Source organism: Eutrigla gurnardus (assembly GCF_963514095.1).
Source record: "Eutrigla gurnardus genome assembly, chromosome: 16".
Taxonomy (NCBI): domain Eukaryota; kingdom Metazoa; phylum Chordata; class Actinopteri; order Perciformes; family Triglidae; genus Eutrigla; species Eutrigla gurnardus.
In genome coordinates this window covers 12,325,290-12,339,991 of record NC_139927.1, presented here as the reverse complement: position 1 = coordinate 12,339,991, position 14,702 = coordinate 12,325,290, and the positions used below count along the sequence as shown (strand labels likewise).

The following is a 14,702-nucleotide window of genomic DNA, read 5'->3' as shown; positions in this document are numbered from 1 at the left end:
CAGTCTCTGCTCTGGGGTCCGAACTCCCATCGAATCTTAACAGTAAATCCAACAAACATCAAATTCCTAGAGCCACCAAGCTAGTATGGCTAAAAAATATCACCTGGATAATGTAGAGTTCATTTAGTGATTAAAAAGGCAGCCATGTTTCCAATATTGTGGTAATTTTATTCTATCAATAAATACAAATGAGAAGAGAAATGTACAAAACTTCTGGATTCAACGATGTCAGCCAATTACATATGGGATATTTCACAATTTCTGTGTAGTAGAAACATTTAAAAAAAAAATGACATATTTGTAGTGAGGGCCAAAGTAACATTCTGATGCTAACGTTATAATTGTTAGCATCAAACGTTATAACGTTATAACGTTATAATCACATTAGTCTCTATAACATGAACAGGCTTCTAGCCATTCCAACTGACAATCTGCATCACGGCCTGCAGCTCCTCGTAGCTTTCTAGATAACTTTGTTGACGACAAAGACTCTCTTCTACAACCTCAGGCAAGCCGAGTGTTCACAAATTCCTGCAGGTGAAACGGCAGAGAGCTAAAGCAAACAAGCATCTGGTGAAGAAAGTCAACAACTAGAAATTGGTGGATCAAACCAGGGCTACAGTGCTAACGAATATTCAACTTAAATTCAACAGATGGCAAGAAAAAGAGACAAAGCCAAGTTAAGTCATCTAACTCTCTGCCGTCTAGTAGTCAAAAATGCTTGCCGCAGCTTTAAGTCTTAAATATACTGTGTAGACAATAAATACGGCTTCATACCAAGAACTGCATTAAAAACCGGTTCCCTTCATTTCAACTGCATTCTCCACTTTACCGTTCCAACGCTGACCACTGCAGAGAATTAGCCAGGCAATGAGAACGCCAGCCAGTAAACTGACAAGTCCCACAATCACTGGCACCCACACGGGCATAGATGAGGGACACTTAACCACAGAGACCGTGGTAGCCATGGTGACTGTAGAAGCAGTTGTGGTAGTCGTGGTTACAGGTGGACTTGGTAGGCTGTTGATCTTGGTGAAGATGAAAGGATTGGCCTGAAGGAAACATAACACAGCTCAGCACAGAACTTAATAAATGTGTGATAGAATCTTCAATCTATATTGAAAAGTCAACCACAAAGAGCCACACTTTAGTTAAAGGATTATGGGTCGATGAGTCAGTATCGAGATCCGATGTGTTCGAGACATTAGGAAATAAATTATCTCATTCAAAATATGATAAAAACCGACAAAATATAAAATCATGAAATGTTGGGATTGTAAAATACATTTTAAGGTCATGAAGCTTTTATGTCACTTCAGGAGTTTTTATATCAAAAGGCCTTATCTGTTTCATTTCAAGGCATTAACCACATCAAATATTTGATTTCCTAATTCCATGTTTCTTTCTCAAGACTTTACCAACTGTTGAAATTAAATTTTAAAATGACTATATAAACTACACATAACACCCTTTACCACCATGAACTGTATTCACCAAAAAAAAACAACAGCTAACAAAAAAAAGCAGATTCAATCAAACATGGACACGCAGAAACACAAAACAAACTAAATCCAACAAATTATAAACAGCATGTCAAATAAAGTAATCCATCTATAAAACTGAGGCATGGCACCGGATAAACAAAGCCAAAGTGACTTATTTCCCTGGTTCCCTAATATTCAAGCTATATTTTAAAAATATATTGGATTATTTTACACTGTTGGTTGCCATGAAACTTAGACACTTAAAACTCTATTCCTAATTAATTAGTCGATGTATCTAGTTTGGTGATGTACTACTTAGTTGAGTTGTGAACATGGGGACTTCTCACCACACATACCTCAGAAGGACAGTGAATCTTAGATCGGTCATATGTGAAGTTGTTGTAGTTCTGCTTTCTGCCTATGGGCTCCAACTGAAGACAGAGGGGAGAAATGCTGTAAAACCAAACAAAACAGCAACAAAAACACTTGGAAGAACTGCTTTTGGTGCTGCGTTTTGGCCCGGCTGCTTGCTCACCATGTTATTCCACAAGGCGATAGCCATCTCGGCATGAGCTCGCTCACTGATGTGGAAACAGTCCACAGAGAAGAAACTTGGGTCAACCTCACCCTCCTGGTGAAAAGAGTAGCTTTTTAGCATGGGTACACTTCATTATTTCTGTTTTGATGCTTTTTTTTATTGTTGGGACACGTTTGTATGTCTCTGTTACTCACTCCAATATGAGGGATGAAGGAATTGAGTAAAAAGGGTTGAAGGACAACAGCAAAGTCTTCTTTTCCCTCATAGCGATTCCCAGAAATAAGATACTGCATCTCAGCCTGAGGGGGGAAATGACAACAGGAGGAATGACGGAAGGATCCCGATTTAAAACATATACATTTAAATGATTGAAAGACCTCTTTGCTTTTACCTGATACTCACGATTGATTCGTTTTATCTCTTCAAACTCTGGGGACTTTTCGGCTGGGTTGACAACACAGGGACAGCTTGTCCTGTGAACAAACAGATTCCCGTTTATTCTCCTTTTGTCAAAATGAAAAAGGAGCTGATCCCAAATGAAAGAATCAGAAAACTTGAAAAGTCAAACTGGCAAATAATTTCATTACTACTTTTGTGTTGATTACAAAATCACAATACGAACATATCAGAAGATCAACACAAATATAGCTGGCCTTTAATTCTCACTGCTTGAGAAAATCATGATATTTATAAGATGCTTAATGATTTAATGATATCAGATTTAAGCGAAACTACACCATTTTTTGACCACTTTGGTCTTGGTTTCCACCAGCTCTGTTCTTTAGCTGCTAAATGCTGTGATCCCTGTGTTCTTCAGCTCGTTGCTAATTGTTTCGGTCTGTGGTTTGATGATGAAACGGAGAGAAAAACAGGCAAAACAAACCTCTGCAAGAGGGAACAGCCAAGCGTGTCCCTCTTAACTGATTTTAATGGATCTATCTGCAGGACGTCCACAAGGTTAACCAACAGCCTTGGTACCTAGAGAGAGAGAGAGAGAGAGAGAGAGACATGACACACCTTTCAATGACAGATGACATAATTACTGGTAATAAATATCTCACCTCCTTGTAAAGCAGGTCCAAACTGAGCATCATATTGTGGCTGTAGTTCTTGGGTGACAGATTGTTCTGCAGAGAAAGTATGTTGTTGTTCTTTAAACTGCAGTTCTTTGACACGTGTGGTTAATCAAGTAAATTACATACAAAGAACACCTACTTGGTCTAAGCAGTAATTGCAAATATCATTTCCTCCAGAAAATATTGTCACAAGTTTCCAGTCCTTTTCGAAGTCCACCTCCTGTGTAACATGTAGAACATATGAGCACGAAGGAGGCAGACACGAATAAAGTCACTTGTTGACTTCTTTTGGGAGTCTGACCTTATTTTCTCTCATAGCCTTGATGAGAGCTTGGACTTGCTCTGGGACCTCTCTGTAACCGAACAATGAGAGTAAACAGGCGTTAGAGAGGTGACAATGGCTTGTTCAATGATGTTTAGCCAGGTGGAGGACATAAAAGAGCACGCTACATACGAGGTCTTAGCTCCAGGAACAGCCATGTTGAAGGCTTTCTGTCTGGAGCCCTGGCCTTTTGAGAAGCCCTTTAAGGCGGGGTTGAACTTCTTCAAGATGTCTGGTTGAGATTAAAAAAAAAAAAGGAAATGGATTGAGAACCAGTTTTTCGTCAGTCTAGCAGCTGGGTAAAAAAATGATGTAGCAAATGGGACTACAAACAAAATATCATGAGGAATCAATTACATTGAAGTGGAAACTAAAGTGAAGACTGCGGCTATAGTAGCTCCCATTTAGAAAGAGCAGACATTGGGCCTCATGTCGGAACATATTTTGTATTTTCATCATATACTTCCTCATTGTTTAGAAATTGCCCCACAGTAAGGTTAAAAATAAAATGCTCCTCTACAGCATTCTGTCACTCACAGAAACAGCATTGCTTCCCCAAACAAGTGGCATTAACTCACTTGGTAGTGTTGTGACCGTCTCCAGAGACATATCCCCTCCAACATGCCATCAAACATCAGCATGGTTTGTGAAACATGATGGTTATTGTAAACCTTGTCAACACTACATGCCTGTCGTACCTCCACGATACTCCTTTATACTCTTTATTGAGCCCAAACAGGTTCTTTGCCTTCGCACCAGTGCCTGCCTGCAGACAAAAAAAAAGCCAAATTATGTAAAAAAGAAAAGAAAAGTAATAAATATTGTATGCCACAGATAACAGTGAGAGCAGTGAAAGCCTAAACACTAGAACATAAAAGGGATGATCATTACCGGTAACACATCACAAACTGGTTAGAGAGTTCATAGTTCAATGACACTAAATAGCTGATAACAACAGGTTACTGGTTGATGTTAAACGTTTCCCATCAACACATGCAAAAAAAGATAATCACTACCAGTGAAGTACTCATTAATTTTAATTGTTATATATGTGATTTACATTGTGCCTCCTGTACTTATAACCTGGATAAGATGGATATTATTGTGTTAGGTTATGACACCAACCGTTAAAGAGCCTCCCAGTGCCGCCACCACCTTGATGTCTGCTGGTCTTAGCTTGTGAACTACAAATAACATAAACAAGAGTTTCAACCTCATTCTTATACAATGTCATATTTAGCACTTCACCATCTCCTATTTTCTGCAGCCATTCCCCCTCAGATTTAAAGTCACTGTGTGTAAAATGTGTAAGTGATTAGAGCATTGATGGTGCGCATAGCTGTCCTCGTTTCAGCTATCAGCTAAAAGATCTCATATTGACTGTCTACTGATAATGAAGAAATACCTATCTGCCTCACCTGAAGATGGCACCGTGCCAGATGGAGCAACGTCCACACAGGAGAAATCGCTTCCCCAGTTCTGGGTGGGATAAAGAAAAAGATTGATATTGAGAAACTAGATGGATGAACATAAAGAGTAACATTTTGTATTATTATTTTGTTTCCCTCTGGCTGTTGTGGTGCTTTTGCAGAAGATAACTGATAACTGGGGCCAGTGTGAGGTTCAAATGTAGTTTGTTGCCTGAGGGCTACACCATGCGGTAGAGGGTTAAGAAGTCCACAGAGCCTGATGTCATGTTTGTATACTGCTCATTTTATCAAAAAATCCAAATATGTTCAATTTATATTCATACAAAACAGAAAGAAATCAAGAAGACATTTAAGAAGCTGAATATTTGGCATTTTTCCTTGATAAATGACTTTCAATTATTAAATTAGGTTTAGGTTTTACAAGGAGACACTTCTTAGTGTTTCAGATGGAGATTGAATGCTTACTTTGATAGGTCCTGGTGTTGGAGAGGGACCAGCATACGTGTAATTGCTGTTGTTATAGGTCCGGATGTACGGAGACGTCTGAGACAAGTGAGAGAACCTACATTACATGATGTCCTCAAAAGTTACAAAACCGACGTATACATTCAAAAACATTACATGGTTTTCATAACAGACGCTTTGGGGATTCATTTATAGAATTGTTCTCACTGTGTGAGCCATCGCAGGATTTACAAAAGCACCGTCATTTAAGAGCACTCACTCGACTTAAACACAAATTCCCACCTCAGTTGGACATTTCAGGTCAGTGTCTGCAGCAAAATCCTGTAAGGTAGTCTTATTTCCCAGAGGTTCCAGCTGGGAAAACAAGAGTCAGAGTGACAGCTGAGTATCATCCAACATTTCTAATTTAAAATACACTGTCACATTAAACCTGAAGACATGGTGGGGAATAGGGGAGAGATGGGGATTATCCTCAAATTATTTCATATATTGAGATTGTGATTTATGATCTGTACATGTATATATATTATATTTTCTGATTTATAATCACTAATACTTACCATGTTGTTCCAAAGGGAGCGAGCCATCAGTGTCTGGGCCTTCTGTCCGAGATGGAAGCAGTCAGCGCTGAAGAAGGAGCGATCCATACGGCCATCCTGTGGAAAACGTAAAGCAAATGAATGAACCTTAAGGATTTTTACAGAGTCAGAACATGTATGAATATACTAAGTAGGAGTAAGGCCAATGTAATCTGATGTAGGCTCTAGAAAAAGTTGTACTACAGTACTAGAACAAAAAAATTACAAAGTGGGAAAAGAAAAAAAACATTTGATCTAAGTCTGTATGACTTGGAAGCTTTGGAGCTTTGTCACTGACCGGCAGTCTGGGGACGAGGACATTCCTGAAGAACGGCTGGACGACCACAGTGAAGTCTGAGCGAGTGTCGTACCAGCTGGACTCCACAAGCTCACCCAGCACTGCCTGATAGCCTCGATTGAAGTCCTCCACCATTTGCAGAGCTTTAGACTCCGGTTTTGGCAAGATAACACAAGGGCACAGAATACTGGCAAAGGAAGGACAATCAGGTGTTTTACCACGCTTTATTTATAAGAGCTTCGATATCAGTGAGAATATGAGGAGGAGGTAGAAAAGACAGACTCACTTTACCAACCAAGTTGGGCATTTCAGTGACTTGTCCAGGTGCATTTCTCTCAGAGGGGTAATATGAAGTGGCTCTATTAAGTTGACCAGAGCCCGAGGTACCTGACAGAGACAAGCTCAATCAAAGCTCACAAACAATCAAAATATACAAAAGTGTAGCTGCATGTCTGCTCATTTCTTTACCTCTTTGTGTAAATAATCCAGGCTGTCGCGAATATTATGAATATAATTCTCGACAGAGTGAAGTAGCTGAAAATAGATGAAAAACATTTTCAGGTTGTGACTTTTGGCGCCTCTCAGAAATGACTTGTGGATTATTACTCCACATTAGCACTTACAGAGTTGAAGCAGTGGTCGCAGACGTCATTTCCACCAATGAAAAGGGTGATCACCTTCCAATCGGATTCAAAATTTATCCTCTGTGAAGGAAAGAAGAATTTCAGGAACGCAAAACGTATGTAGTGATGTTAAAAATGTAAAAATAGGTAAAGAATAAATATGAATTTATAAACTTACAGGGTCGTCTTTCATCCTTGCCACCAGGGCTTGCACCTGTTTTGGTATGTTCCTTAAAACACAAACAAAATATCATAATGAGACGGTAAAGATAATTCTACTTTCCCCAGCTTTTTTATATCGCTAAAATAATTCAGATTCAAAGTCCAGAGAAAGCTAGTGAGAATACCCAAAGCAAGATTTTTTTTTTGTTTCAAGATTATTTTTGTTTATATGGTAAACCATACAGATATTGTAAAATTGCAGACAAGTGCAATTTAAACAATTGTGGTCCCATTAGATCGCAGCATTTCCGATATTTAGTCCATTTTGCTGTATTTGCTTAATTTTGCGAAGAAGAAAGAAAATTTGAAAAATGAACTCCTCAATTGACAAATTACATTTATGTCAAATGGATTTGGAGCTTAATTCCCCTAACATAAACAGTTTTCTGTAGTAAAATAAAAATTATACATATTAAAAACATTTAAAGTGATGGTTCGGAGTGAAATGTACCCTAGGTCATTTTCACCATGACATCCAGCCAAACACCCCCTCGGAAGCATTTTTAGTAATGGTCAGCATTGGTCAAGATAGGGCGATCAGCCGAATGGCTTAGTACTGGCGCTAATGGTACATCTTGTATATCTCTTAAATTACCCCACTAATAATGCATGGAATGCTACCAAACTTCTGCAGTAGTACACATAGGGTCTGTACTCACTAAACGAGGCGTTTGAAAGTTTGTAAGTACACCAGGAGTTTATTTAAAAGAACATTTGCCTGATAGCTTTTATCCTCTGCTGCTAATGCTAACGCTGCACCGACGCCACTTCCCTGTTTACCCAGCCGATGCCGTCACGCGAGTTTCACGCGAGAGTATGAAAAAGTTTCGCTGAGTTTTTATAAATGCTTGTATTATCAGGTCAACACTTGTCAACACTTGTCAACACTCTGAACCATCACTTTAAGTGGCTGCTGAAGATGTTTCTAACTCACCTGCTCTTGGCTCCTGCTACAGCCTGGTTGAGGAACGCCTGAGGAGTATGCTGCTTGCCCATGCCAACAGAATAGCCCGTCAGGTTGTGGTTAAAATGTTTTAAGATGTCTGTTTAGAACAAAGGAAATAACAATACGAATCTCATAGCAACAAAGACTGACTTTGACATGTTCTTTGAACCAGTCACTAAGAAGACTCACTAGGCAGTGTGGTGATGGTCGTGAGGTTTTCATCTCCACCAATACTGCAAAAAATACACAATGTTATGTTGAAATTCTGAATTAAAATGACTTTCCAACTAAATATATGGGTGGTTGTAGAACCACATTTATGTCAACACGTCACAACAAGTAGTGTTGCAATGTTAGTTCTGTTGGAAAGTCTTACATTACCTCCAGGATAGACCTCTGTACTGGCTGAGGACGTCCAGGATGTTGGTGGGGCTGGAAGCGATGCCGTTCCCTGCCTAACAGATAGAACAGTATAACGTTTCTGTAACATCAGATTCTTTGATAACCTTAGATATAAAAGATGTTTATTTGTTTCCCCATTCCTCTAACATAATTATCTAAGTCTCCCTCAAGTCTGACTACAATATTCATATAATTAAATACGCTATCCATCCATCCATCCATCGTCTACAACTTATCCTGTATTCAGGGTTGCAGGGGGCTGGAGCCAATCCCAGCTGTCGTTGGGTGAAGGCAGGGTTCACCCTGGACAGGATGCCAGTCTATCACAGGGCCAATATGTAGAGACAGACAACCATTCAAACTCACATTCACACCTACGGGACATTTAGAGTTATCAATGAACCTATCCCCATCCTGCATGTCTTTGGACTGTGGGAGGAAGCTGGAGAACCCGGTGAGAACCCACGCTTACACGGGAGAACATGCAAACTCCACACAGAAGGAACCCAAAACCCAACCCAGGAATGGAACCCGGGACCCTCGAGCTGTGAGGCAACAGTGCTACCCACTACACCACCGTGCAGCCAGATAGATAGCCCAAAACAGAAAATATCAAACCTGTGGTGGAAGTACAATTTTTTTTAAATATATAGGCGATTGCACATAATTCATACTAAAGTGTGCTTTGCAGCTTTTTAACATCACATGTTCAATATCTGTGATATGCCCCTACAATTTAAATATTACATTATTCATTATATAATGCAATGCATCAATATAATGCCATAACCATCGAGCCATCTTTCTTTCAGTTCCACAGTAATAAATTGTGAATACCCAGTCTCTGTGGCGTGGCCCTCAAGGAGCCTTCGGTTTCCGGTATTGTTTCCGAAGCATAGTAAATCTATCATTGCATTGGACTCTTCCGAAACCAGTGTGTCTCAATGAAATTGAAAAGAGTGCCTAGATGATAAAGAAATGTTGATGTGTTGGAGGACTTGAAGACGTCCTTGCCAAGTTAACATTTTCTTATGCCTGCCAGTTTCCTTGTTCTCATGAAAAAGTCGAGGAGCGGGTAAACTTAATAACTCCTGGTCTCCACCTGAGGCACATTCCAACAATGCCTGGAGGGGGAGGAGATTTTCTACAATAAGTATAAAACCTGTTTTATTATTTGCAGAGTATAGCATGTACTAATTCTGGTAGAGGTACACTTGCTCTTTTATGTTGTTGAAGGATCTCGACTAGAAGCTGACCGAAGCGTTTATCCACACATGGATCTACTAAGTCCTTACCTGTTCAGATACAAAGGAAGGAACTTTGTTGTGCAGGAGGGGTTGAATCCCAAAGACCTTGATGCTCTCCAGCATGTTGATGTCCGGCCAAGTGACATCTATCTAATCACTTACCCAAAGTCAGGTCAGTCAATGACACATATCTGTTATTTCCTAATCATTTGCAATGCGTTTTCTGGAAATAACTAATGTTATTTGATATTAATTATAGAAAAAAAAATCTCTTTAAAAAATTGCCATATTCAAACAAGTTTAAAGAAATGTAATTTGATTATAATTCATTGAGAAGTATTCGTATATGTTGAATTGTGCACTTGCCTGTGGACTTTTTACTTTGTTACTTTCTAAGTTATAAGCCTGTAAGGGAATACCGAACACTATGATGCATTAAGTAGTTGTTTTGGAGCTGTCTTGTATGACACTGGAAGTTGTTAAAGTGCCCAAAAAACATCTACATCTATGAACACCACCTGGTTAGGTGCTCTGCATTTACATCACGGGCTATTCTAGTTCCTTTTAGGGAGCCTTTGGGGAATTAGTGGGACGTTACAGACTTGAAAAATAAAGCATGATGTATTTTATGTCCTTGGCAGAACTGTATAACTTGGTTATACGTATAGGAATAGATAAAGTGTTCAAATAGTACTTCCAGTTAATTACTTCTTATAAATGACTTTCCCCTAGAGGCTTGCCGTAAGTGCACAGCAGGTCAGCTATACAGGCAAGCATGCAATTCAACATAAGCATTAACTATCTATTCTGTGTGAAGGCACAGCATGGATGCAGCAGATTCTTGTCAAGATTATGGATGCTGCACACCCCGACCAGGTGGAAGACGCCTCGAACAGGTTGCGTGTTCCTTGGCTGGAGGGCAATTCTGTGGACAACTTTCGTCGTGAAAGGCCAGATCCTCGGCTATACGGCACACACCTCCCCCCTGACATGTTGCCCCACGGAGTGAAAACCAAGCGAGTCAAGGTAACATGAACTTACAGTATTGTCTCTGCTGCTGTCATTCCAGACTTCCAGAAAAAAAATATATATACATTTATATACATATTATATATATATATATATACACCACTGTCTTCTGCTCTTTGTCCACCACCACTATGTCCGGTTGGTTAGCCAGGAGCTGTTCCCACAGCAGAAGTCCCACAGAACCTTGGCCCTGTTGTTCTCAGTCACCTTCTGTGGTATGGCCCATTGGGATTTGGGTACTTCTATTCCATACTGGTTGCAGATGTTCCTGTGTACTATCCCAGCCACTTGGTTGTGCCTCTCCATGTACGCTGATCCAGCTAGCATCTTACACCCTGCTACTATGTGCTGGACTGTCTCAGGGGCTTCTTTGCACAGTCTGCATCTTGGGTCTGATCTGCTCTGGTAGATCCTGGCCTCTATGGCTCTTGTTCTTATGGCCTGTTCTTGTGCTGCCATGATTAGTGCCTCTGTGCTGTCTGTCAGTCCTGCATTTTCCAGCCACTGGTAGGATTTCTTGATATCAGCCACTTCCTCTATCTGACGGTGGTACATACCATGTAGGGGCTTGTCCCTCCAGGTTGTCTGCTCCTCCTCCTCCTCCTCCTCCTCCGCACTCTCATCAGGGTTCTGCTGCCTGAGACATTCACTTAGCAGTTCATCCTTCGGGGCCATTTTTTCGATGTAATCTTGAATTTTCGATGTTTCATCCTGGACCGTGGCCTTGACGCTCACTAGCCCTTGGCCTCCCTCTTTCCGCTTAGTATATAGCCTCAGGGTGCTGGATTTGGGGTGGAACCCTCCGTGCATGGTGAGGAGCTTTCTAGTCCTGATATCTGTGGCTTCTAGCTCCTCATTTGGTCAGCTTATCATACCAGCGGGGTATCTGATGACTGGTAGTGCGTACATGTTGATGGCTCGGACCTTGTTCTTACCATTCAGCTGACTTTTCAGGACCTGCCTTACTCTCTGGAGGTATTTGGCTGTGGTTGATTTCCTTGTGGCCTCTTCATGGTTTCCATTAGCCTGTGGGATGCCAAGGTACTTGTAGCTGTCTTGGATATCACCTATGTTGCCCTCTGGTAGGTCGATCCCCTCAGTCCTGATCATCTTGCCTGTCTTTGAGACCATCCGGCCACACTTGTCCAATCCGAATGACATCCCTATGTCATCGCTGTAGATCCTGGTGGTGTGGATCAGTGAGTCTATTTCTCGCTCGCTCCTGGCGTACAGCTTGATGTCATCCATGTAGAGGTGGCTGATTGTTGCCCCACTACGGAATCGGTACCTGTAGCCACTCTTCGTGATGATCTGACTGAGGGGGTTCAGGCCTATGCAGAACAGCAGTGGTGATAGTGCATCTCCCTGGTATATGCCGCACTTGATGTTGACTTGGGCAATTGGCTTTGAATTGGCCTCTAGGGTTGTCTTCCACATTTCCATCGAGTTCTGGATGAAGGCCCTTAGGTTCCTGTTGATCTTATACAGTTCCAGGCATTCCAGTATCCATGTGTGCGGCATTGAGTCGTAGGCTTTCTTGTAGTCAATCCAGGCAGTGCACAGGTTGGTTTGTCTCTTCTTACAGTCTCGGGCGACTGTTCTATCAACCAGTAGCTGGTGCTTGGCTCCTCTGGTGTTACTGCCAATTCCTTTCTGTGCCTTGCTCATGTATTGAGCCATATGCTTACTCATCTTTGCCGCAATGATGCCTGACAGGGCCTTCCATGTTGTGCAGAGACAGGTAATTGGCGGGTAGTTGGATGGGACGGGACCCTTCTGGGGGTCTTTCAGGATTAGGACTGTCCTGCCCTTGGTTAGCCACTCTGGGTGGGTCCCATCCCCCATCCCATCCCTCAGCAGATGGTTCATCTGGGCTGCTAGGCGTTCAAGGAGTGCAGTTAGCTTCTTCAGCCAGTACGTATGGATCATATCGGGGCCTGGTGCTGTCCAGCTCTTCATCTTTGACACACACATATATATATATATATATATATATAAGGAAATTTAAAAAAGCCTAAAGACATAATCTGCAGTAATATGTTGTATTGTATTACAAGATACACAGTTTCTCTCCGGCTTCCTCCCACAGTTCAAAGACATGCATGATGGGGATAGGTTTATTGATGACTTTAAATTGCCCGTAGGTGTGAATGTGAGTGTGAATGGTTGTTTGTCTCTATTACGGCCCTGTGATGGACTGGCGTCCTGTCCAGAGTGTACCCTGCCTTCGCCCAATGACAGCTGGGATCGGCTCCAGCCCCCCGTGACCCTGAATACAGGATAAGTGGTAGACAATGGATGGATGGATGGACATCTTGAGGAATAAACGTATTGACTGTGTATTTCAAAGAACATCTGAGTTTTCTTGGTTTCACTGCAGCCAGTAGTACGTAGCTAGACACATCACAATTGACCATGGCTAAATGTCCCATGTTACTGAATCACACTGTTATGGCAGAAATCCAAGGCTTGACAGGCCAGTTGTGCTTATTTACAGATACTAAGCTATGAACAAGAGTGGTAACCCCTTTTATGGAATGCTGTTCAGGTTGTGTACATGATGAGAAACCCGAAGGATGTCCTGGTGTCCCTCTATCACTTTGCTCATAGTTTCGTCATGTTGGAAACACCAAAGAGCTTTGAAGATTTCTTTCAGGACTTCCTGGATGGCAATGGTAGGTTCAAGTTTCATATTTATAGTACAGAGTTTCGGAGTAACAAAGTAAAACTACTGAATCGGCAATGATATGTTGTGTTTTCTTTCTTTCGACAAATGTACTTATTGTGAGTCGCTTTGGACAAAAGCGTCTGCTAAATTCCCTAAATGTAAATGTACTTCGATGGAGTACTTCTGAGAACTTTTCGCTTTTACTCCTTCCATTTTAAAACAAATGTGTACTTTATACCCCTTACATTTTGCCATCACATTTTCTGTACTTTTGACACCTCTGCTATAGTATAAATAATACTGTTGTAATGTAGAAATGTTTGAGAAGAGCCAAAATAGTGCATTTGTGTGTCTGCATTTCTTGTTTTTATTCTCTAATAACAGTGTATATGGGATCCTGGTTCGATCATGTGAGAGAATATAACAATGCCAAAGACCAGATGGACATACGTTTCGTCAAGTTTGAAGATCTGTTGAAGGTTGGTAATCTATTCATCCATCTATGTATCTATGTATGATATCAACAGAGTTATACACTATAAAGTATAGTTGGAACACATGTAAGGTTTTTCCTCAACATTTGTAATTAACAGGACCCCAGAAAAGAAGTTGTGGGTCTGTGTGCTTTTCTGGGAAAAGATCTGACAGACGAAGCGATCGATCATGTTGTGGAGGCGTCCACCTTCAAGAGCATGAAGACAGACCCCAAGGCAAACTACAAGGACTTATTGGAAAAGAAACGCTACATGACCACAACCATGCGCAAAGGTTTGTTTTTCTACATGCAGGTTTTAATAGTAGATTATGTGTTCTCTTTATGTTTTTAAGAGGTGAGTTTGCATTAGATCACATTCTAATGAAGTCTATTTGTGCGTGTATCGTCGACAGGTGTGGCTGGTGACTGGAAAAATTTCTTCACAGTGGCCCAGAATGAGCATTTTGACAAAGTGTTGAAAGAGAATCTGGAAGGCCTGCCTCCGTGCTTTACCTCCGAGCTGGAACAGTAGCACCGTTATCATTCGGTCAATCAGTGTTGAAGGAAATGCAGTAGAGATTATATAAACATCTTTTTGTCTGGCCCTCAATACTTTCCACAAAAAAAAAAAAGTTTTAAAAACTGCCATATGCAAACAATTTTACTATTTTTTTTTTCCATTTGATTATTATTCATTGAGAATTATATTTTTCGTATATGTTGAATTGGGCACTCACCTGTGGACTTTTTACTTTGTTACTTTGTAAGTTATAAACCTGTAAGGGTAACACTATGATGCATTAAGTAGTTGTTTTGGTTTGGTTTTAGCTGTATGACACTAGAAGTTGTTCAAGTGCCCAAAAAACATCTACAACATCTATGAACACCACAACACAACA

The 14,702-nt window shown here is 40.8% G+C and overlaps 3 protein-coding genes across 3 annotated transcripts in view; 1 reads left to right on the top strand and 2 right to left on the bottom strand.

The window, feature by feature from the left end:
• Positions 1 to 14,702, bottom strand: part of LOC311026784 (phospholipase B1, membrane-associated-like) — a gene marked incomplete at both ends in the record, with an annotated part of 41,826 nt that overhangs the window by 13,377 nt on the left and 13,747 nt on the right. Inside the window, 13 exons of the mRNA XM_084030483.1 lie at positions 4,546 to 4,604; positions 4,839 to 4,899; positions 5,316 to 5,393; positions 5,598 to 5,669; positions 5,876 to 5,971; positions 6,192 to 6,378; positions 6,478 to 6,578; positions 6,660 to 6,725; positions 6,815 to 6,895; positions 6,993 to 7,044; positions 7,971 to 8,079; positions 8,172 to 8,215; positions 8,364 to 8,437. Coding sequence (XP_083886609.1) covers positions 4,546 to 4,604; positions 4,839 to 4,899; positions 5,316 to 5,393; positions 5,598 to 5,669; positions 5,876 to 5,971; positions 6,192 to 6,378; positions 6,478 to 6,578; positions 6,660 to 6,725; positions 6,815 to 6,895; positions 6,993 to 7,044; positions 7,971 to 8,079; positions 8,172 to 8,215; positions 8,364 to 8,437 — 1,080 coding nt within the window. The remainder of the gene's footprint in view (positions 1 to 4,545; positions 4,605 to 4,838; positions 4,900 to 5,315; positions 5,394 to 5,597; positions 5,670 to 5,875; positions 5,972 to 6,191; positions 6,379 to 6,477; positions 6,579 to 6,659; positions 6,726 to 6,814; positions 6,896 to 6,992; positions 7,045 to 7,970; positions 8,080 to 8,171; positions 8,216 to 8,363; positions 8,438 to 14,702) is intronic.
• LOC311026743 (phospholipase B1, membrane-associated-like) lies at positions 789 to 2,972 on the bottom strand (the record flags this gene model as incomplete). The annotated part of the gene is made up of 6 exons (XM_084030441.1): positions 2,906 to 2,972; positions 2,425 to 2,495; positions 2,217 to 2,321; positions 2,020 to 2,115; positions 1,841 to 1,915; positions 789 to 1,052 (listed from the first exon to the last, which is right to left on the bottom strand). Exons 3-6 carry the CDS (start codon positions 2,313 to 2,315, stop codon positions 789 to 791), a joined length of 534 nt encoding a protein of 177 aa, XP_083886567.1. The 5' UTR covers positions 2,316 to 2,321; positions 2,425 to 2,495; positions 2,906 to 2,972.
• Positions 9,659 to 14,335, top strand: LOC311026742 (amine sulfotransferase-like; the record flags this gene model as incomplete). The annotated part of the gene is made up of 6 exons (XM_084030440.1): positions 9,659 to 9,803; positions 10,449 to 10,657; positions 13,209 to 13,335; positions 13,713 to 13,807; positions 13,922 to 14,096; positions 14,217 to 14,335. 6 exons carry the CDS (start codon positions 9,659 to 9,661, stop codon positions 14,333 to 14,335), a joined length of 870 nt encoding a protein of 289 aa, XP_083886566.1.